This window comes from Manacus vitellinus, unplaced genomic scaffold, assembly GCF_001715985.3.
Source record: "Manacus vitellinus isolate BGI_N305 unplaced genomic scaffold, ASM171598v3 scaffold_5_pilon, whole genome shotgun sequence".
NCBI lineage: Eukaryota > Metazoa > Chordata > Aves > Passeriformes > Pipridae > Manacus > Manacus vitellinus.
This window is the reverse complement of record NW_021940682.1, coordinates 27,593,651-27,617,632: the sequence shown is the minus strand read 5'-3', so window position 1 is coordinate 27,617,632 and position 23,982 is coordinate 27,593,651. Positions and strand designations below refer to the sequence as shown.

The window sequence follows — 23,982 nt, the reverse complement described above, 5'->3', positions numbered from 1 at the left end:
GTTATTTTTATAAGTTGTAAAAAATATGACAAGTGACGTGACATTTTCAGACTAATCATATTTCGAAGAGTGATTTCTGGTTTGGGTTTGGATGTTTCATTACCGTAATCCATGCATTTAATTTTTTGTGTATTATCTCTCATAGTCCCAGAAGGTTTTGTTGAAAATCTGGTCTATCAAAACATTTCCTCATCTTCTGTGAATGTAAGCTGGCTTCCACCATCCCAGCCAAATGGCTTAGTCTTCTTTCATGTTTCTCTAAGTTTAATGCAACTGGGAACCAGCAAGGTTTTGTCTTTCCTTACTTACAACACAAGCATAATGTTTGACAATCTGGAGAAATATACCGATTACATTCTGAAAATCACACCAGCCACTGATAAAGGATCTTCTGAACAGCATGCTCTAAGTCTGCATATAAGAACTGATGAAGATGGTAAGATAAAGATATTTTATTCATTTCTATGGAAATGTAGTAAAAAACCCAAACAATTTTCTAAAAGGAAACAAAAATATTGTTTATTTTTGTCATGTTAACTTGAAGCTTTTTGGGTATACAATGACACAAATGACTGCTACACATTTCTATTTTGACACCATGAAACAGAATTTTTCATTGTAACATGTTTTCCTGACATTATCCCTATTTTTCTCTTTCTTATTTCTTCATGTAGTCCCAGAATCAGCACCTATAATCAAAACATTTTCAAATCTCTCAACTACCTCAGTTATGTTTTCATGGGACCCCCCTGTTAAGCCAAATGGTATCATAATAAGTTATGATTTAAATTTATTTGGACCAGAAAGGAATAACTCATTCTCTACCACCAATAATTTTATCGTCTTGGAAGACCTTCTACCATTCACATTGTATAGCATTTATGCAGCTGCAAGAACAATAAAAGGACCTGGTCCATCTGCTGTGCTTCAGTTTTACACAGATGAGTCAGGTGAGCAAATTCAGTTGTAACCAACTTTGAAATATCAACTCTAAGTTACTGCATCCATCTTAGGTCTGAACACCAGACCTGTTGAGATGAAGGATTAATTTTCCATTGGTCTGTGAGTGAAGAGCTTTCAGAAGAAGAAAACACTGCAAGGGAAGTGTTTTCTGAGAGCTCTTTCTCCTGCCACAGTGTGCAAGAGGAGGTCACATTTTGCATGGGATTACAAAAATAACTCCAAGGAGAAATATATTTTGTTTTTGGAATGTGTTATAGTTTGCCAAGTCTCAGGGATTTTGAAGCAAGCAACAGTACTTTTCTCTTCATCTCCCTATATAACTGAAAAATGATAAAACATGGAAATATTTCTGACACATTCACATAGGTCTCCTGTGTATTGATCTCCCCTCCTCTGCATGGTGAATTACATATTCTGTAAATATATGTTGAGTTGTGCTCAATATATGATGTAGGAAGCAAAGTATATCACATTCCAGTAACATATGTAATATGACTTGCTAAATGTCTTAGTTCTGGCAATGGGGATGTTTAAATGATTAATATATCTTTTTAGATCTCTAAGATCTCTTACTGAGTAAGATTATATTCTGCATTAATGGAATTTGTTGCATGTCAAAGAGAAAGGAAAAGGTTTAAATAGCAAGGAATTAGTTAACTTGAATTCGTATAAAAATGTTAACAAAAATATCTATTTTCTCCTGCATCTCTAAACTGTTTTGTTTTGCCTGGATTGTTTTGTCATTTGGAAGTCAAAAGCATTTCTCTTTTGTAGTGCCATTAGCTCCACCCCAGAATTTGACCATTATCAACTATACTGCAGATTCCGTGTGGCTAAAATGGGATCCAAGTCCCCAGTCAAATGGTGTTATAATGAGATATAATTTTAAGATTTATCAAAACAACACAGAAAAACTAGTTTATCAGGTATGTTTATAATAAAGTGTTTAATTTTTTAAAATATTTATTTTGTGCTTTAGGAACAAAATATATGACAAATATTTTAAATGTCTGTTATGCTCCTAGAATTATGAAGCTCCTCTAAATTCCTGTTTGCTAAGACAGTTTACTTACCCTACCACCATAACTGTAATTCAGTTTTTAAAATTAGATAGAAAAAAATTGTTAGATTTTAATTTGCTTTGAACTTCTAATGTTTCATTAATGATGAGATTTATTAATATTTAGTTCATATTCCAGTGTAAGCTTGATGTTAGAAAATTACAGAAGTTACTTGTTTTGTGGTTATCTTTGTTTAGCTATTTAGTATCTATGGACTGTCAAGATTCAAAAAGACAGATAGTCATCTTGAAAAATAGTTAAAAACTGTTTAGCGGTTTGCAAATTTTTTTTAATTTTTGCAGAATAAGAATACTGAATAAATTTTAACTGAAATGGTTGCTATATGAATGTTCAGGGCTAGGTTGAATGAAGCTGTGATTAATCTGGTCTAGTGGAAGGTTTCCTGCTCACAGCATTGAGTTTGGAACTGAATGATCTTTAAGGTCCCTTCCAACCATTCTATGACTCTATGATTTTATGATATACAAAATTTGATCAAGGCATTTCTATCTGCTTAAATCTGGGTGGCATCAAGACATGTGCTGTGAACTGCAAAGGCAGCAAGCTAAGGTCAGGATTGCATCTGAAGCAGAGAAACTATATAGTGAGTCCAGTTCACCCTAGGTGCTTGTAAAAGCTGCAGGGAAAAGATATTACTGCAGTGAGATAGGAGTTTGAGACACGCAGTTTAAGGTACGTGTGTGACTATGAAGAGCTTCATTACTCCAACTCCCTCACCAATACAGTTCTTATTACAGAGACTGAGCATGCACGGAAACTGTGTGTGCTGTTAAGTGTATGCACTGGAAACCAGTCCCCATGGAGCGGCCTACTTGGCTACCCCTTATGAGGTCTGCTGTTATTCCCCACTGTGGAATGAAGTACTGGCATCACCCCAGTTTCTTCTATAATACTTGAAAGAACACAATGAACCTATGAGAGAGGAACTGTGAATTTTACAGCCAGCTACCTTCGGAAACACATTCTCTGGGTGTTCAAAGAGACCACTAAAGATTATTCTCCACTGCCCATGTGAGGCAGTCTCAAATCCAATTAGAATGCAAAAACACTCTGGAGCACTTGAATGCATCTGCTTTACCCTACATTCTTTCGTGTTTTGTAATGTTATGTGGGCAAGAAAATAGATCTAGGTTGTGGCAGCAGGACAAGCAGAGCAATTTTTATAGGAATACTGTATTTAGACACCATAATTCTCTGATAACTTGGATTCCACAAGATTTTCTTGCTGAAATTCAGCTCTTTCCCTGCTGTTATTATAGTTCTCTCAATATTTGAATAAAATATGCCTTGCATGCTCTGGGAAAAACAGCTAAAAGGAATTGAACTGTGTTTTTAAACTTTTTTTGGTTTTGGTTTGGTTTTTGTTTTGTTTTGCTTTTTTGGTTTTGGGTTGGTTGGTTGGTTGGTTGGTTTTGGTTTGGTTTGGTTTGGTTTTTTTGAAGCTCTTTGTCAATCTGTGTATCTAGTTCAGGTAAAGTAAAAGAAATAGGAAGCTATGACCCATGACGTCTTCTACTGCAGAGGTGTAGCAAGGAAGTAGAAGGTGAGAGGGATTGATGAAGTGGTGTGGAAGTGACAAAAGTTTTCAATATTTGACTGAAATCTCCTCAGAGTAGAGGCAAAACTATGGCTATAAATCTTCTGTTCATTTCATTGGGTTCAAGCTGAGACCCACAATGTTTCTAGAGATTAATTGTGTACTAGTAATTTTTTCTTCCTTAAGAACATTTCAGGTTCAAACCATGAGGCAAACCTTGTTGGATTAGAACCATTCAGCCCCTATTCTATCAGTGTCTCTGCATTTACCAAGCTTGGGAATGGCAATCAGTTCAGTAATGCTGTCCAGTTTACAACGATGGAATCAGGTTAGATACGACTTTTTTTAAGCTGCAGTTCTGTTTATATATATTTATGTATATTTTCCTTGTATGGCTGAAAAACAGTGTTCATCTTGTCTCCAAAGAAAATGTAACATAACACTATCTCATTGCCTTCTGCCTGTGTAACACCTATTCACATTCTTATTGTAGGCTGGGTTTGAAGTTTGATGTCGGAAGTGTAGAATTAGAAATGTCCTCATCTGAAATGAGAGGCTTATATGGTTACTATAAATATTTTAATAGCATCACAGATAAAGGGAGGAAAATTAGAAAGATATCAGTCTTTGCAGATCAAAGCGATAATTCAGATCCCTGTGAAAATAACTGAAATGTTAGCAGTATCAAGAGCAGCTGGTCAAAATATTGGCAAATGAACATTAAACAAACAGAAATTTTTAACATTTTTAAAATAATTTAATTTAGGAAGGAAACTAGCCACTAAAAGTGAAACACTCAATATTCACTAAAGAAGAGCCCGTGAGAATGGTGGGTTTGTGAAACTGGCCATTGCGCAAAGCTGTAGCTCCTTTGCCAGGTCAGAGCAATCTCTGGGCTCCTGTGCTTTATAAGGGCTGTCAGTGCCAGGGAACCAGCATGGCTCAGGGGACTCTCAGCTTTCTTTATACTGTCAGCAAAGGGAGCAGACAAAGTATCGAAAGATGCCATATTACTATAGTTTCTCCAAGATCACATTTCCAGTGAAAGATTCTTGCTGGAACTGGTAAAACAGAGTTTCTGGGGAAAATTATGCTGTTTATTATACCCAGGAGTTACCCACCATCAGAAATCTGGACCATCACTAAACTGGTTCAGTTTGGCAGTTGGATCCCTGCAACTGAAGGCTGTTCTGCTATAAAACCATGGTCATCATTCAGTTGTCTCATTTCACCACAAACATTCCATACTCATGGTACTTTCTTTGGAAGTACTGGAGAGACATTTCTCCCAGGAACATGATCTAGTAATATTATAGCTTTATCTCAGACTTTATGCTTAGGTAGTTGCAGCATGTTTCCTTTCCCTCCAACCTAGATTTTGGGCAATTGCTGGATCAGTTCCTCACTGAGTTCCTCTAAGGATTCTGTCCCTAGTCTTTATTAAAAGTGCCAGTTAATCTTCTTTATTCTGCAGATGTTGCTTCTTAAAAAGAAATTTTTTCTTTAAATTCTGAAAAGAAAATTAATCTTTTTAAACAGATTAATTTACCTCTGTATAGTGATAATGAATATGTTTACCTCTATTTTAACTGCCTCACTACAATCTTTTTACTATTTTATAGATTCCTCAACCTGTTTCAATAGAAGAAGTAGGTTGGGCCACCCCTCACTGTGTATTTGTTTTCTCTTACATGGTACAGCCAGTAATTTAGCCCTTTTGGAAATACTTTAATCCATTTTTCTCTTTAATCAATTGTTCACATATAATTGCTCTATTTTCAACATGATTATAATATTTGCTACAATTCATTAATTTTTTTATAAGCATTTAAAAAAATTTCTCCTGCCAGAACCAGCAAATAGATTGGGAACTGTAAGATAATAGCATTGATATGACAGCTCTGAAACCTGCCTCATGACTTCTGTGCAGGTTGTACCTCTGCTGGAAGGACAGAGAGGTATGATAAAGTGCCTAAAAGAAACAGAGCTAACATATAAATAAGGAACTTCTGCTGTTGATGCTGTTGTGGAGTATGTATATGGATTTCACACTACTGTGTATGTTTTACTACACTTTGTTTAAAAAAAGATGTGGAGAATATGAGCAGGTGTGAAAACAAAATTGGATCTCACAACCAGGGAAAAACCAGATAGATGACTTCTTCTATTTCGAGTACAATCATCAGTCACATTCATAGTAGTTGGAAGTGAACCATTTAATGGGAACAAAGACATTTTTTTGTTCTCTCAATGTGTTTCTTTTATTAATTTGTCTGACACTGCAATGTTTGACTGTTCCTATGAACATTGGATCTGCTTCTCTAATGATATTACTCTGTGATTCCCACTTTAATTGTGTATGAATGTTAATCTTTGGTGCATGTGTATCTTTTAAGTACCAGATGCTGTCCAGAATGTTCGTTGTATTGCAATGAGCTGGCAATCAATCCTAGTGCAGTGGGACCCTCCTGCTTCATCCAACGGTGTAATTACACATTACATCATAACAGTTGAAGGAAATTCTACAAATTTTTCATCTTATGATACACTCCATACTTTTAGAAATCTGCTTTCCAATATTACTTATCAAATTAAAATAAAAGCTGCAACGTCTGCTGGGGATGGTGAAGAACAGATATGCAATACCAGTACCCTTCCAGAAAAAGGTAAAAGTTTATTCAAGTTAATTTTTTTGCTCAATTGAAAAAATTACAATGAAACAAGCAGACCTGAAATAACTGTTTCAATACAGGTAATTAAATCCTTCTGTTATTTAAATTTCTTGCTAATAGTGAATGAAGAGAAACAGGATTTCCCCTTTCTCCTGTTTTAGAATAAACTTGGTGATGAGAATTAATTACCATTTTAAAAAGCACTTTATTCTGTGTGAGTTTGAAGAGTTATTTTATTAATTTATGATCACGTATTTTTTTTCTTATAATATCTACCTTTAGCATATTTGAGACTGAAAGTCTGAAAAAATTTTTGAGAGCAAAATTTGTATTTTGCTTTTACTAGCTGCTAGTGCTGTGACTTCATTGACAAAAAAGCTGTTCAAAATTAGTGCAATTGAGAAGAATTTAGGTTCTACAAGCAGACTTTGTCATTACTCTTGATGGATGGAATTTTTTAAACAAGAAAGAAAATTGAGTTAAATCCAAAGAAGAATGTAGGCAGGCTTTTTGGCATTGAAGTGAAAAATTGTTACCCAAAGTCTGTCTTCCTTTCCACACACACACTTCACACTTCACCTAATCTTGGCCATGCTTTCATTTGGCATGGCTATGAATTTCTGGTCAAAATACAGTGCTAGTTCTGTGTAAATAGCTATGTACCTACCTTCCAAATTAGCTAGAAGCCCAACTCTATGCAGGAAGCAAAGGCCTGTTTCAGCTCTCTTCCCCAGTCAGGGGTGATTTCTACTCTTGGGACTATTTATCTTTTTTTTTTTCTTCTTTGGTGATAGTTTAATATAAATAAAAAAAGTTATGTTCTGCGAGCAAGATCCAGAAAAGACTTCACCTTTCTACTGAATTACAGGAGCAATTACTGCATTTAGTTTCTTTTCCTATATTCTCTTCAGTGATGTCAATTTATGCAGTGGAGTTGAGGAGGTCTCTAGTTCAGAACATCTGGATAAGGAAACAGGGGATGGGATGGGGGAGCACAACTCTACTCCCTGATACTTAGAAACCAAACCTAGCTTTTGTAATAATTTAATTACTAAGTTATTGAATAATTTAAAAGATGAGTTGCAATGAGTTGCAGCACTCATTCTCATATGTATTTCAACTGAAAGAGTAAGTTTTCTCAAACTTAGTCAAATACTAAATACAGGTTCTGTGTCAGCAAAAAGGTTTATGCTCTGAATGACAAGTGGAGGGAAGTAGCTCTGCTACGCAAACTTGAATCAGACATCTGAACTTGGAGAAGATCAGACTTGCCCTTATGCTTAGACTTGTTGGTAACTTTCTGAGTGGCATCCACCTCCTTTGGATCCATCCTATTCACAAAGTCTTGGTGTCCCATTATGAGGTTTGATTTCCACACTTCTTAAAATTAGACTTATGGATGTGCATGTCTGGATTAATCTACATCACGCCTGTGTTGTCAGCTGAACTACTGCTGCTTTGGTTCCAGATCAAGTGGCTGAGCTCCAAATGAGGACAAGCAGGGCAACCCCTTGCTAGTGTGATGTGGCCAACATTGTGAAAATAGCCAGGGTTGTACTTTAATGGCTGCCTGTCCTCATGGTACAGTCCGTCCCACTACAGCCTCACCATGTCCCTTATTTGAACTATGAGGTGTCACTCATACCTATTTCTGATGAAATTGTTCTCTCTAAATTCGTTTCCTCATCAGCATCTTCCCTACAAATGCTGCCATTTTGTGATCCCTGCTGGTGTCCTTCTGTCCAGCTCCTTGTCAATTTAAGACTTCTGCCTGGGTAGTCTATTCTCTTGTTTGCTCAGAAACTTCTGTTTATCAGCAGCATTCAAAGTCCACTTTTGAAAAGGTATTGTTTAAATATTAGATATGAGCATACTAATATCTGACAGTTGGCTGGAAGCAATTTAGTGAGCTTAGCTGCTGTGCTGGATGTGGATGCATGTGCTAATGCACTTCAGTACACTTCTTAAATGCAGTCATAACTCTCAAACCTTTCTTTTAAATTAGGGCTGCTGAACAGCCAACTCAGAGCTTGAGCAAGACTGAGTCTGGGGATGGTGTTCAGACTTGGAGTTAGTCTTATAGGAGGGTTGTTACCCTCCGGTAGGGAGGAGAACAGGAGACTTCCCTGGTGGTTTATATCTCAGAGGATGAGGGAAAGGCTTCTAGTAGTGTTAAAGAAACCTGGCACCTGAGAAAGTTAATTGTTGAGATTTCTGCAAAATTTGGTGTTGGCTGCTAATTAGTGCTTGAGGAAAGACTGAGAAAGCTGTGGATTAAGCCTAGGCTTGAGAGGGAGACTGGCAGTCTCTTGTGGTCTGTGTTATAAAGAGCTGTACTAGAAGGGAAAAAAAAAAACAACCCACCAGTCTTTAGTTTGTAGCAACATGTGTCTTATGTGTTTTATCACTGGGAGTTTTCCCAAGTGAAGGATTTGTACTACAATACATGTAATTTTTGTCACATATGCTGCACAGACCCTTTCTTGCTTTGTTGTTGCTTAGTCATATTTACAACAAACTAGTTATTATTAGGACATTTCCTTAACTGCGTGTTTGTATGAATTGTTTTGTGGTGACTGGATACTAGGAATTGGAGACTCATGGATGGGAATGGAAACAGTTTAATAGCTGTTGTCAGCTTCTTATTTATGGTGGCCTAAGATTAGTCACAGAATATGTAGCCAGAACTGAGTCACTGTCAATGCATTTGTTTCTGACATAAAGTGAAATCAAATTTGGCTCAGTGTCCCACTGCCTAGTGTTTGATCTTTAAATTCTTAGCAAGATTATTTGCCTTTTTTTGAGGTAAATTTGTTCATATCTGGGTACAATTAAACATGAATCATGAAGATTAAATTTATGAGGAGATTAGTAGTGTTTTGTGCCCAGTCAAGTTCCATTGTCATGGTATACCACCTCTGCCAGGCCGCATGATGTTATAAAAACTGTCAGCTTTGTAGTGGTAGTATTAATTTGTGATTAAATACATTATAAAGGATTAAATACATTATAAAGGATATGAAAGATAATATAGTATACATACACATGCATAATTGAGTTAGGATTTTATGACTGAATAGCTATCCTTGGATTATTTTGAAGATAATGCACATATTAAAATGCAATTTTTTTAAGGTTGAGTGAATTTTTAGGGGGAGAAAGAGCCATAAAGTGGTAGGAAACTTCTCCAAAAGAAACACTAAAACTGTGAAGATTCAGTTAACTCACAAGTCTGGGACATTCAGTTGACAATAAAAATAGAAGAATTAAAAAGCCACTTGAGTGTGTTCAAAATATGAATAATATAAAGAAAACTGCTTCTACTTCAATTTTTTTAATTTAGATTTTTCTTTATAGGCTTTTCATTATTCTCTGAGGATATTAATTGTATTGATTATAGTATTAAGACACACAGACTAATTCTCCCCTCCCCCCACCCTTACTGCTAGTAATATTTAGTATTATAACTGACCACAAAGTGTTGGAAGAGTTTGAGACCCCCATCGTACTCTAGTGACAGTTCTTACCATTTGTTTTCTACTAAACAGAGATTCATTCATAGCTTACATTTAAAAGAAATATGGATAGAAATCTGTCCAGGAAACATTTTTAAATTTAATCTGGGCTTAATTTTGCTGGCCAATACTAACTTGTAGCTATATAGAGAAGTATGCCTTGTGCAAGAAGCAGAGTTGTGCCTAAAAGAATTGGTAATGGGAAGGTTTCTTAGGTCTTTTGGTGTGAAGGTGGGAAATTAACACCATCTTTTGTTATGTGTGCACAAAATGTCTTTACTTTCTGCACAAGGGAAACTTTGAAGAATCTGGGTTTGTATCTCCAGTATGGAGATGTGGGATTTTTTTCATCAAGGCCTGCAAGGAGCACAAAACATAGTAGGGGCTTAAAGCCTTCTGGATATCCAAGGAAATGCTGTTTCCTTCACCATAAATCCTTTTCTTAGTATATGGCAGCTCATGACATCTCTCAGTTGGAGGTACATGAATTTCCTCATTAGCCAGTGAAGAAAAGGATGTACTGGAATAATATTTAAATCTGTACCTTAAAGTGGTTCTTAGGGCTTCAAGCATGATGTGCAGTGCAGTATGTTGGCCTGGTTATCCTGAGGAATGAGCCTACTGCAGAGCCACGGTATTGGAAATGGCAGAGCTTCAGTGTCCCCTGTCACTAATGCAGATTAGAGCAGTGTGTTTCACATGTTCAATCAGTGCTGAAAAGTCATGTTTCCAAACATATTATAAAGTAAAATAATCAAAACATTGCAGAGTGAATCGTGACTAAGAATCTTTGAAACATTTCTTTCCAAGATCATTGATTTTTTTTCCCCTACTCAATTTTCTTTATGTAATGTGGATTTTTTTCATGTTTTCTGATTAGTTGTTTTGTCCAAATTTAAATTAATGACTTTCATGCGGATGGCAAATCTTCACTAGACAAATGCAATGATCACTCGGTTGCTGCCAGTGAAATTGTAATGATGTTATTTTTATAAACAGGTTGACAAAAATAGATGAAGGAGTATTTTTGTGGGGACTAGGGCAACCATACATTAATAAATAAGAAATGGTGGTGGCATATAATACAAAGTTGACACGGAAAGCATTTACAGGTCAAATACGTTGTTTACTGAAAAGTAGGCTGTGGTTTAGTTTGATGGAAAGCTGAACATTCTTATTTAATTCAAGACTTGAGTACGGACAGTTTTCACTTCTCTTTTTAGCTTAAAGGAGTGCATTTCTCCCTAGATTTCTAGGATTTGATTTTTCAGTGCTTAGATCCCACAGTTAGAGATTGAGTTTTCTAATGGGCTAAGGTCTAAGAAACATGGTCCACAGAGGCTCTTTTACGAACAACTGTGCAAGTTTCTCTAAAGCATGTCTGATAATGTCAGTTCTGAGTCATGGGAAAAATAGTCTACATTTTTTTTTGTATTTTTATGTTAGTAAGATAATTTGGGGCCTATTCATGATGTACTTATTCATACTGAGCAGGACTTTATGTCGTGATGAGTCCCCCTAATCTAGTATAGCAGTCTATACTAGCCTAGGACTTGGTGCGATCAGGGTTAACGGCTTAACCCAAGGAACTTATTTGGTAACTAAGCTTTCAAAATCCAATAGAGATAATCAATACAGAATATTTCTTTTCTTTTCAGATATTTCCATTTTCTGAAGGCTTTTTCTGGTCTGTGCCCACTGCTGTCTGTTCTACTTTGTTCTTCACTTTCCTCCTATTCATGCTCTTAATACCACCCAACAGACTTCTAGGCTGCCTCTGTTCTTTTAATCCAAACTCCAGCTACAAGCAGCTGTTCTGTAGGCAGACTTTTTTTTATTAACTTTGTTAGGAACTATGCCGTATCATATTACCCTCTTCTGTTCAGCCTGTGCAGCTGTAGTCATTGCTTTCCACAGAAATCTTTGCAGAAAGCCATAACCTCTCTTTTCTCAGTAGATTTGTGTGTGTGTGTGTGTCCTTTGCTGCCCTTAGGTTATCTTTGCATTGTGAATAAGATTTTTTCTAGCAAGTGTTTTTGTTAGTTTTAACCAGTTCCACTGGCCAAGTTCAACTTGATCTGAGTCTTTGCACAGTACCAGTGCTTTTTCTACCAGGAATTTCCTTTCATTTAGGTTCTCAAAAAATTAATCTCAGAGCAGTCTACCAGTTTTGGAAGGACTGATTACCATTGCAACCTGACAAGAATAAGGCAGCAAGGCCAAGACCTGTGAAAGTAACTTCTATTGAGGTGTGTAGCTTCCTGTCAACTTCAGTAGGAGTTCAGGCACGTATATAAGTTTTAGGAGCTTAAAATCCCGTGTAGATCTGGCTTCAGGCACTTTTCATTGAAATTTAGCCATTATGCGAACAATGGTAGATGAACCTGAAAATACCTCATTCCTCTTCCAGTCCAGCAACTGAATTCATCAGCATTTCATGGCTAGTGTCTCTGCCAGCTCCCTGACTGTTTTTCAGAAGCTGAATTAGAAGCTATTAAATGGAAAATTAGGTAGGGTACATTGCACCAAATGATTCAGACTTAGAAAAACTCCCTACTCCCAGAGTTAGTGGAATCATAGCAAATGCAACAAAATACAATAGGGAAAGACTGTCAGATATGTGATGAGACTTAAGGAATCCTATGTAGGATTCTTGAGAAATTTAAATATGGGATTAGCGCAAGAATGCCAGCTAGCTAATCAGGGCACAGTCCTCAACAATTAGCTTCTTACAACACCATAAGCACAGCCTTTTTCATGCCTTATCTTTCAGTGCATCTCCCTGAAAATCAGGATTAATAGTAAAGTTCCCATTAGGAGCATGTCTAAGCAGCAGTGTATAAGAGCAGATACGTAAGTCTTTATGTATCTTATAGTTCCAATGTAATTTGAAATAGTAGCTGACAGACACAATTTTTGGCTTCGATAATTTTTACTGTGAACAGTGATCATTTCATCATAGTTAAGTCATGTTTAGAAAATTTAAACAAGCTGCTTGATTACTCTAGGAAGCATGGAATGGTTTGCTCAAATCAGTACCATCTGTGGACAGAAAAAGTTGGGGGAATTTTAGTCATTCTTGAGGAATGGAAATCTGATTCTCCATGCTAGAGTAATTGTAATCCTCTTTGTATCTGTAACCCAATAGCATAGCTGTCTTGAAATTGTCTGTGAACACAGTCATCAAGTGCAAGAGATACTGTGCCACTGGGTGTCACTCCTCTTCACTGTGGCCCTAGGTTCAAACTTCTTTGATGTGCTCCAGATTCAGATCACATCTTTTCATTTGTCCTAATGAGTGATTATATTTATATTTGATATGTCCATGTAAGCAAGGAGATAAAATGATCTTGATTTTAAACGGAATAATGTTTAAGGCTCTGGTTTCATTTTAAAGGTCTGTCTAGGCACTGGCAGAGAAAATTTTACTGTGAATTTTGCTGGCTGACCCTTTATTTTGTGGGCTCAAAATATTTTGTTTGTATGCGTCTTAGTAAACTGGAAAAATGACAACATTAAATAGCTACAAAAGCTTTTGTCTGAAAAAAGAAATGGTTGTCTAATCTGTCTGTTATGATGATACCTGCAAGTTTATCTTTAAAAACGATAGTTTTCATGTAGTTTTACTTGCAGATCATCGCAGACATCACCTTCAGCCTTGTGAAGGTAATGTGTATGAACTCCCTTTGTAGTCAATGGGAAAAAGTACAGATAGAAAGAGAAATAATTTCTTAGCCTTCCATTCTTTCCCCCACTCTCAGTGAGTTTGTCTCTTCTCCAAATACAAGGAAAGCTCATGGAGGTTGGATTTATTAGACTTGTTCTGCAGGAGAGCCCACAAATCAGACCCACTCTCATTTAGTCTGATATAATTTCTAGTTCTATGAAAGCCAAGCATCTTTTCCCTCTAAATTGCTAACTCTCAGTTCTTTCTGAAGTCTTCTGTGTTGAAACTAGGAGAACAAAGTACTGTCTTTAAGAAGGAAAGCCCACCATACTGTCCAGAACACGGGCACTGCTCATTTTATACCTGTGACTAGCCTCTTTAACCTGCCTTGTTTTAGGTGCAGAGACTGCAGTTGTGCCAGCCATGGCTTTACCAACTGCACGTTTGAGCAAGTGAAGGTATATATTTCCATATGAACTTCCTATTAACAGTCAGCAAGCAACCAGTTACTATCTACTTCATTACAAGCCCCTGTTTCAGTATTGGAATGTAGCCCACTAATCAGTTTTCAGCAGATAGAAGTGAGTAATGGGAGACTGAGAGGCATTAAAGCCAATTGTTTCCATCTCCATGTTGCATACTTTCACACTTTTATTCCAAACTCACCAGTGATGGCTGCTCCTATCACAACAAGAGTTCCTGGAGTCGTGTCTGGGAAGGTGAAGTCATATTTCTTATCAAAAAAAGAGTAGTAATCCCCTCTGAGTGAGAAAGAGAATTTAATTTTCTTAAATTCTTTTTATTTTTACCTGTTCTGATATCTTTGGAATTTCTGAATTGATTTTTAATTCCTGGAATACATCATATTGGGCCTTAAAATACTTTAACTCAACTTCAGAGTGAGACTGGGTGATAATTTTTTTTTCACTCAAATAGTTTTATCCATTCTATCCCACATTTTATCATTGTCATAATTGAGTGTGTAAGATTCATATTTTTTGCAGTATCTTAGCAGATATTAATAGCTTATATTACAATAGAGTAAGGATTTTTAGAGGAAAGATACAGCTGTATTCTGGTAGCAATTTAGGATTTCTCTGCCTTTATTTTCCACTAATTAATGGTCAAATTAAGCCCTTTCTTGTAATTTAGACAAACAGCTATTACAGCTTATAGAGTTTTTATGAAAATATTGCAGTGTTTGTTTTTTTTTTTGAAAGTGGATAAGCGGGGTATTACATCTCCAAATATGTGCACATGTAAAAATGATACTGCATGTTTTGGGTTTTTTTACAACTTTCTGTACTTATCTTTATGTTAATAACAGCAGAGCAAAACAACTTTAATTTTGATAGCATGGGCTATGATGATGGAAGTTGTCTTTGGTAAAGACTTTTTCTTAGTCAGTTTGTTCTTGTTCTGTGTCTGGCTAGTGTGTAGCAGGTTGGGAGCATATGAGGCTGTTGCATGCTGTGATGTTGTGTACTTATGTGTGACAGCTCAGTGGAAGGACAGGGGAAGGGCTCACGGTTCTTTGTCTGGTCCCTCTCCTGCAGACTCCACCTGCTTTGGGCTCATTTCAAGGGATTTTAATTTCTCAACCTTTTCACCATGGTTTAACTCATAATTTACACTTCTTGTTAAATATTCAGATTTAGTGAAGAAGTTTCAGCTTGTTATATTCTGATGATTTCAACAAACAAATTGTTGCAGAAAAAAAGCAGAGATCAGATATTCCCACAAGGCTGAAAAAAAAAGAAAAAGGAAGGTTTTCTCTTTCTTCCCCAGTAATGTTGGTCTGGGATTCTTTTCTTCTTTATGTAAGCCTTGGGACTTCTTCAGTTTCAGTTAGAGGGTGTATCATGTGTTTTTCTTTGACCAGTGATACCTCTTCCCCCAAAGACTTAAAGCACTCTTTAAAGCTAAGTGCACAAAATGATTTCTGAGCTGATTGGCCAGTACAGTTTTTGCCACAGAGAGTATTGGTATTATCTTACAGAGTCTTAGAGATAATATTAGCTTACTGTATGATTATGTGATATAGCACAAAACCATATGTTGCATCTAGTCTATGAGAGCTGGGAGTACACTGTTGGCTCAATATAGATAGAGTAAATGTGTACACATGTGTATGTATGTACATAACATGCAGTGCTTCTGTCTCCATGGACATGAATATAACCTGTATACTCATATATACCTATGTGTATAAATAAAGGATGTATGGAAGCAGCATTTATGGGAAATTTCTTCTGGTTTTGCTCCTTATTGTGATGTATTCAGCTCTTTCTGTCAGTGTTCTTTTAATTAGTTATTTGCTGAACAACTTGTAAAGCACTTATATAATGCTAGGAAAACATATTGTGTGTATTGATACTTTCCATTCAGAAGGTGAAACAGGAGATTTATGTAATCTCGAGGTATTACATGAGGATTTCATATGTTACCGAGAGAGAGACAAATGAATATTTCTAAGTGAGAAGTGAAGAAGCCCAGTTAGCAACTGCACTAAAAGATGCTATGGGTAGGCCAAAAATAACTTTGCTTGATATTCCCTCCCTTAGTTGAGACATAGCCCCAAATGTAGCAACAGGAATGTCACACCTCTCAAAGCTGCCCCTGCATGCCACACCTGAAAGTATTATTTTTTATTTCAAAAACTATTGTAAATGTATGACACCTATACATGTACAGTGTGATCTATGTCAGTGGAATTGTTTCTTGTTAACCATAGGAAGTTGAATCTTCGTCTTTATGTATGCTTATAAAAATGGTTTTTTTAACACTGGATAAAAGGATTATAGTTGCAATCACTTTTCATTCAAATTAAGATGTCTTACAACTGTTTTAATCTGCAGTTCCTAGTGCTCCCAGGGATATTGTTTTTTCCAATGTGCAATCAACAAGTGTGACTTTGAATTGGAGAACACCAAAATCTATCCTTGGCTACTTTCAAAACTACAAGATTACCACACAGCTACAGTCCGTCCACTGCAGTGACTGGGAAACTAAGGAATGTGTTGAATATGAGATGCATCAATATTTATATGAAAATGTGATGGACGACTGGATAGAAGACACAGTGTATGGACTGAAAAAATACAGATGGTACAGATTTGCAGTTGCTGCCAGTACGAGTGTTGGTTATGGCAGTTCTTCACCTTGGATTTCAACACAAACACTTCCTGGCTGTAAGTAAGGATATCTCCCATGTCTCATAATGCTGTAACAATGTGATATTCACCTAAATAAGCAAGAACACTGGGTAGCAAGTTATTTCTTCATAGACCTACAATATTGGTGAAGTTAATAAGGATTTATTTCAACTCTTCAACTATGAAACATCATGATATAAATCATGTGGTAGGTATACATACTTAACACTTCTCGATATTTTAATGCCTTTTGTATGCTCTATTTTATTTACTGCTTACCTAGCACCAATTTTAATCCTTAGCAATACTCCACGTCTAGACTTGGTAAGTCTAAATTTTGGCTAATTTGGGTTGATATGCCATTTTCAATACATCTTCACATGTGGGGCGTGTCAATGAAAAGTACTCCTTTTTTAATTCTTTGACTAAAAGTCTGTTAATCAACATTGTAACACTTTCCTGAAGTTCTGATGTATGTTCCTGGCAATAGAATTTAAGCAATAGTTTCAGAGGAATTAGAGATTTCTTTCCAAGACCATATACACCTATGGAGTTTACAAATCAGAGTAGCCACGTAACTTGTAGAGGATTGCCATGACACATATTAGAACTCTCATGCCTCAGCTGAGGACTGAAGATTCCAAGTAAGAGAAGAGTTGTCACGGATAAGTTATCATTAAATATTTGAGAGAAGGGGATGTGAAACATGTATTATTTAGGCAGTTGTCATGGGGACAAATGACCTTCCCTACCAGTTTGCAGCCATCATAGTTCAGAGAATATCTGAGATCCAGCCTCTGACTGAATCACAGCTCCTTCACTTATTTCCCCGCACAAAGTAATAATAATGGAGATACCAAGGACTTTAACAGCTGTGTACCAGGGATTACTCAAGGGTCCACATATTTATTTTGTTCTACTCATGTTTTTAAAATCATTTGATGTGAATGCAGGAGGCTTTTATGTAATGCTCCTTTTAGTATCTGTGCACTCACTGAACAATAGTACATCCACCTATCTTTAAATACCTCACATTTCTCTACTAGGAAAGCAGATATTGTCACCTTCATTTGCAGATGAGAAATTGAAATAGAGAAATTCTAAGCCCCAAAGGGCAAAGAGATTTGGACACCATGATAGTAAACATCATAACAGCCTGTTTTTCATGTAAAGCACAGAAGCAGTCCTTTGGATTGAGTACTGGAATCAGCTGCAGAGTCATTCTCATGTGTATGTGCTTCCTTTGTCCATGACTCTTATGGGGATGCTCTGCCTGTAAATTAATGCAATATTTTAATTGAGGGAGAAGAAAAAAACTCCAAATAAACCCAGATGGAGCAAGAAATAACTAACAGAAGTTGTGCAACTCTTCAGCCAGAAGGTCTAGGGAGATGCCTTACTGTTAAATTGATAGAATTTAGTTGCTGACATACGCAAATAATTATTTTCAAAAAATTATTACTGAGTTTAGAAAAGTTGGGGATTAAAGCTGGACAGAAAAGCAATAATTAAAACACATATAAATGCATAAAATTAGGATCTTCTTTATTATTTACTCTCTAGACAGTGATAATTTGCTTTAAGAAAGAACTAGTTTCCTGTCAGTCCCACTGAGAAGACGGTAGTTAAAATTATAAAAATCTCATTAGACTGCACAGGCCCTTTCCATGCCAATACAGTGTCATTCTCTGCAGTAGCTCCTCTGTGTGCTCTATTAGACAGTTTAAAGTGGTGGGGTAGAAGTTAAAAAGTTCCATCTGTTCTTCCAGCCCAAGTGTTTGGGGCTGTGTCTGTGACGAGGGAAGTAGGCAGCAACAAATTTCCTGTGAGCTAAACAGGTGACACATCAGGAGATAAGCTGCCTATAAAACACACCTCTGTGGAGTCAAGGAAGCATGGGCACTATTTCAGATATTGTGGCTGGGTGCTGGTCTTTTTCCTGGGATAATGGCAATCAGCTGAGGAGTTAAAAAAGAGGAAGCTGACATGTCACAGCTGGGTAGCCAGCTGGAAACTTCATTGTGCTTCAGTGGTGCTGGAGCCTCCCTGAGCAGTGGCTGATCTTTAGCAAGGACAGTTCTCCAGCTACTTCATACATGGCAAAGACTAGACTTTAGAAATACTGTTAAACAGGCTAAAGAAAACCTTAGTTCCGTCTTTCTTTTGCAAAACCTGTAGCAGGAAAGAAAAATTTAGAATGAACCAAACAGACTCGGTACTCTGGGCAGCCTTGCAGAATGTGTCCAGCGAACAGGTGTTGATCCCCCTCTCCTTTCCCTCGTGGACAGGGCCAAGCATCCTCTGGATTAGCCTGCTGATACACAGCCAATATACATGGTCTGTTAGGGCTTAAGGGTGCTTAGCTGCTATGTAAAATACCCTGAGTACTTAGCCTGTAAAATCAATGGGAGTTGTGTTTGCAGGTTTGAGGGCAGAAGTTAGCCACTGTTTTACTTGATTTTCAAGAAATGCCTCTGTAAAGCATTGGTTCTCCTGAAGGTAGTTACCTTGATTGTGAAATAATTGTCAAATGCTTTTCTTCATAATTCATTGAGTTCTCATAAATTTGTGTTTCTCTCAAACCTAAAGAAAATATTATAGGTATTATATTCATATTCAGCATTTAAGATGAAAACTGTTAAACTAATTTCCCAGAACATAAAGAAAAGAAACTTCAACAGCAGCAAAAATTACATAACAGAAATCCTGAGTATTTTTTGCAAGTGCTGAGGATTTGACTGTTGTGCTAGAGCAGAAATACCTATTTAGAATAATAATTCTGAATATCCAGTGACTAAGGTGAGGATCTTTGCTTGTTTGTTTCAGTTTTTCATTATGAAGGCAAGTGTAAGGCTACAGGAATTATTTTTAAGATTCTTTAACCCATTTGCAAGTTTCAAGCAAAAAATAATGGCAGTGTTCTGTACTGAGAGTGGTTATAAAGTTACTCCATGGAAAATGTTATAAGCTGTTCAGTACAGTCTGGTTCTCACATCACACAGATAACCTATTCAGCCTTCTGTCTTACAGATTATCCTCCCAGGGATTGTCCTATTGTCTCATAAAATAGTTTGATGGCACTGTTATTACTTACCTGATTGATTACTCAGGAGCCAAATCTAGTCTGCAAGAATAAATATTTTCATTATAACTTAGATTTATATAGTTACCAGCACATAATAACACAGTATTGACTCACAGTAAGGGAAAGGACAAGAAATGTTTTACATAGCTAAGGAAACTTTATTTGCTCACACCTGCACTTACCCTGACCTTCACTTTTGCATTTATAAGGAGAATAAGATAGGCTAAACTTCTGTTTTCTAAGAGAAAAATAATTCTGGAGGGTCAGTGTTAGATAGAAGATGAATGACAGTGAGATCACTGACCTCATTTTGGATCTCGTACAGTTACACAATGCAGTGCTTTTTGGTAAACTGCCAAGTCTCCTAATGCCAGGATATACTGAGGTACAAAGGGAAACCCCAGATGTTCGAATATCCCACGAATGCTAGGACATAGATGCATGGGGCAGAGGGTTATGCTTCTCTTTTCAGCACCTTCTTTCCCAATCCCTGCTGATGCCCAGTTGCTTGGTACTATTAAAGATGAAAAGTATGTGTGATGAAAAGTAATGAGATTTCATGTCTTGTTATATGCCCTTTCTTCTGGAAAGTTTTGCCTGAGAGAACTTGTTTTAATTTGTTCCTTTCATTTCCTCAGAACTAAACACTGGAAAGTAAATACGGCCTAATATAGCTGTTTAAATATAGGTAAAAGTAACCTGGATGATTATAAAATTAGATAACTGAAACACACAATTTTTGTTGGTAAAGGAGCTGATCTTAACTAAACTGGCAACCATGAGTTTCTGTTAGAAAACTGGAGTATTCAGTCTTATTTTTGAGAATTATGCTAGATGATGGGCTATCCAGACTTATCTTCAAACTAACGCGCTTAACTGCTACCTTAGCACCAGGACACAGATGGATGGGAAAGATGACCCTGACCTCCATAAGACCCACATTCCTGTGCAAGGATAGAAGCATGATAATCAGGAAATGATGGTTATTAGTTACAGAAAATGCATTATTGTGAAAACCAGGAGAAAAGTGCTTATGAGAGGAAGTGATTGGATTATGGGGGAATGAGAGAATAAGACTAGGTCATTTCTACTGAGTAAATTGCTGTGATTTATAAGAGAAAGAGTGTAGTGATATGGCCTCATACTGACTAGATTAATTTCACAAGCAAACCCATATCAGAATATGGCAGTTATCCACTGAAATCAAACACAGTTTTAAAAAAGATGTTTTTTTGTAAGACGTGAGACATGTTAGACACCTTTAATTTTGTAGTTTTCTTTCTAATTATACATGTTATTTTAGAAAATATTCCTACATTTTAGTATGATTTGGTTAATGTCTGATATTAATCCTTAGATGTATTTTAGATGAGTATCTTAAAGATAACATATTCAATCTAAATTTTATTACAAAGATCTAAAAAGTGCAGCAAGTGTAAACTACATATGGAAATTACCCACATGGTTGGGTAATTTGTAGATTAGATTATGCCTTAAAATTATTTCACACCATTGTTGTCTAATGCATAGATGTAAAGTGACCCCTGAAAAAAATTCTGAGATTAAATGCTCCATTAGTTCTGTAAAAAGTAATGGAAAATTGTCTTTGGAAACTTGCTTGGTTTGAAAACTAAGGCTCAATAAGCTATAAATATAATTTTATACTCTTTTCCAGACATTTCATTTTGCAATAAAGCTAATAAATACCACTGCCATAGTTACTGAAAGCATTGTTTACTCTGAAAGACACTGTTTGAGCAACAAGTCTGTCATGCATTACCTGAAAATAAACTTTATTTGTGTTTGTTCTAATTTTCAGGGAACAAGTTTGCCCTTGTATTTTTGTTTTATCTGTTGTAGCTCCCACTTGACAGCCAGCCTTCACTGAGCACTCTCCCCTTTCACCACCCCTCATGTGCTCTCACAGTTTGTTCAGTTACGCTCTTCATTCAGTTGTTCCATGCTATTCAGTATTTTTGGGGACTGCTTCCAATGGTTGAATTTGATCCTGCCTAAAAAGTCTTGTATATTGCTGTTGATCCCAGCACAGCAATCTAACTCCCATATCTAACACCCTAAACTCATCATAGCACCTTGTTTACTCCCAAATCTTCCTGTTTTATTCTGCAGCCATGGTGCCAAATTTGTAGTGTAAAGTTTTATTATTTTCCTCATTAATCTTTCATACATAATTTCAATAGCTACATACTTCATTCCATGTTCTTTTTTCTTTTCCTACCCTGTTTTCCTCCTAAAAAACTAAGTAACCTTGTATATCCTCCAGTTTTTTCCTCATTAAACCCTCTTACATAATGATTAATGGTACCAGGCCACATATTCCTGCATTAATTTTGTTTTAGAAAAGAGACTGCACCTTCTAGTTAGAATAGGTATGATCACTTTAATAATGTTCTTATAACATACTGTTAACTGATATGTATATTCTTTAGTAGATTATAAAAAAGACACCGTGAACCCAAGTTCCAGAAATATGTCCAAATCTGTTGCTTCTGTAACAGGCTGTTCAGTGATACTTACCACAGTTGTCTTTTTTTTTGTAGTAAACCCCCAAAAAAGGCAACATGGAGCCAAGTTCTGAAGTTATCTACAAATCTGTTGTCACTTCTATTCCAAGTTCTGTTTTCCTGAAATTTAAAATGGTCACTATGAAAAAGTAATACCACTTACTGAGAACTACTGTGTTGTTATTATAGTTTCATTAATATCCATGAATAAGAAATAACTAGTTAATTCACATATCACCTTGACAAAGGGAAATTTTAGGGAAATCCCATTTCTTAATGTGAACATTCTCTTTTTATTCCTATCACTTTTTTTGTGTGTGTTTTCTGGAATTTTTAAACATGTTAAGAATAAATTGAAAGGAAATGTAGAAAGTTATTTCTACTTGTACTCTCCGACATTGCAGGAAATTTTTTCTAGCATGCAGAAAATCAGGTATTTTCACAATTTCTTTTTCTTTGAATGATTCATTTGACATAAACAAATATAATTTGTCTAAATAGTTATATATATTTTGCTTGTGTCATGTAAAATTAATACAAAGAACTTGTAATTCAATAATCCTATAATTTCAATTTAAGATGCAGTTGTAGGCAGTTCATGCTCCAGAAAAGTCATAGTGGTTACAATGAAAGATGTGTTTCTAAATCACATGGTATGCTTTACAGATGAAAAAGGAAAAAAAAAAAGTTATAATTATTTAAACAGTTTGTTAAGGTAAATGTGTGAAAAAATGTTATTTTCAAATCTCTATTGGCCACTAAAATTACTGGGTTATTTTTTGTGTACTTCTTTGGCCATGATTTACATGCACAGTTTTTTCTACAGCTCCAGATGGTCCTCCAGAAAATGTGACTGTTTTAGCTACATCTCCTCACAGTATTAATATCAGCTGGAGTGAACCTGCCATCATCACAGGACCAACATGCTACCTCATAGACGTTACCTCAGTAAGGCAACTCAGTTTTACTGTTAGTAGTTATATAGATGTTTGATCATGTAAATACCACAGCAGGTTTCCTTACAGAAATTACAGGACAGAAATAAATGGATTAAAAAAAAAAAAGTTGACTGTGTCTATTTCCACATAAATTCCACATAAGAATTAATTGTAGATTTATTAATTTCTTAATGGGAGATAAATTAATTACTTCATATTAAAAAATGTGTGCTAGTAAGAGCTCTTGGAGAAAAAAAATATAGCTATAAATGTACACAGGAAAACAGTAGTTGAGCTTTGTGGAAGTGTACCTCTTTCTAACCATAATGACTTCTTTCTTCTTCAAAGGAAGAAAAGGTTCATCGTAGTGATTTTACAAACCAAAGTGGAGAGCCTAGCAAAAGGAAATGACCTGTACAAAGTTACATGGCACCAGAGGGCAAACTTTAAAGTCAAACTAGATTTCCCACTTTGCACTTGGTGCTCTGTCCATCAGATTAACTGTATTTTGGTAGCACAGCAATAACACTTCTTTCTCCTTGATCTTTATAACAAAAAAAAGCTGACATAAGAGAAAAGATCTAGTGGCCTTTGTTTTTTCATCCTCTACTACTCTTACAAAACTCTTTAAAACCACCATTAATAAACCTAATTTCCTGCCCTGTGGCAAGATATGCAGCTTTCCAAGTTCGAGCACATGAGAAGTAGGATATAGGTTCCTTGTTCTGCCAAAAATTATACAGACAGGGCTATCAGCGAAAATAGGAAGTAGTGTACCAGACATTATCCAGGAAAAGTTGTTTGCAGTTTTAAAACTTCTAAAGCAGTCTGTTAGATAGTAGC

At 36.1% G+C, this 23,982-nt stretch overlaps 1 protein-coding gene across 1 annotated transcript in view; it reads left to right on the top strand.

Moving 5' to 3' along the window:
• Positions 1 to 23,982, top strand: part of PTPRQ (protein tyrosine phosphatase receptor type Q) — a 107,210-nt gene that overhangs the window by 43,306 nt on the left and 39,922 nt on the right. The window contains exons 23-29 of the mRNA XM_025895953.2: positions 146 to 436; positions 675 to 950; positions 1,738 to 1,889; positions 3,769 to 3,910; positions 5,979 to 6,248; positions 16,295 to 16,627; positions 23,028 to 23,149. Of these exons, the coding sequence (XP_025751738.2) occupies positions 146 to 436; positions 675 to 950; positions 1,738 to 1,889; positions 3,769 to 3,910; positions 5,979 to 6,248; positions 16,295 to 16,627; positions 23,028 to 23,149 (1,586 nt within the window). The remainder of the gene's footprint in view (positions 1 to 145; positions 437 to 674; positions 951 to 1,737; positions 1,890 to 3,768; positions 3,911 to 5,978; positions 6,249 to 16,294; positions 16,628 to 23,027; positions 23,150 to 23,982) is intronic.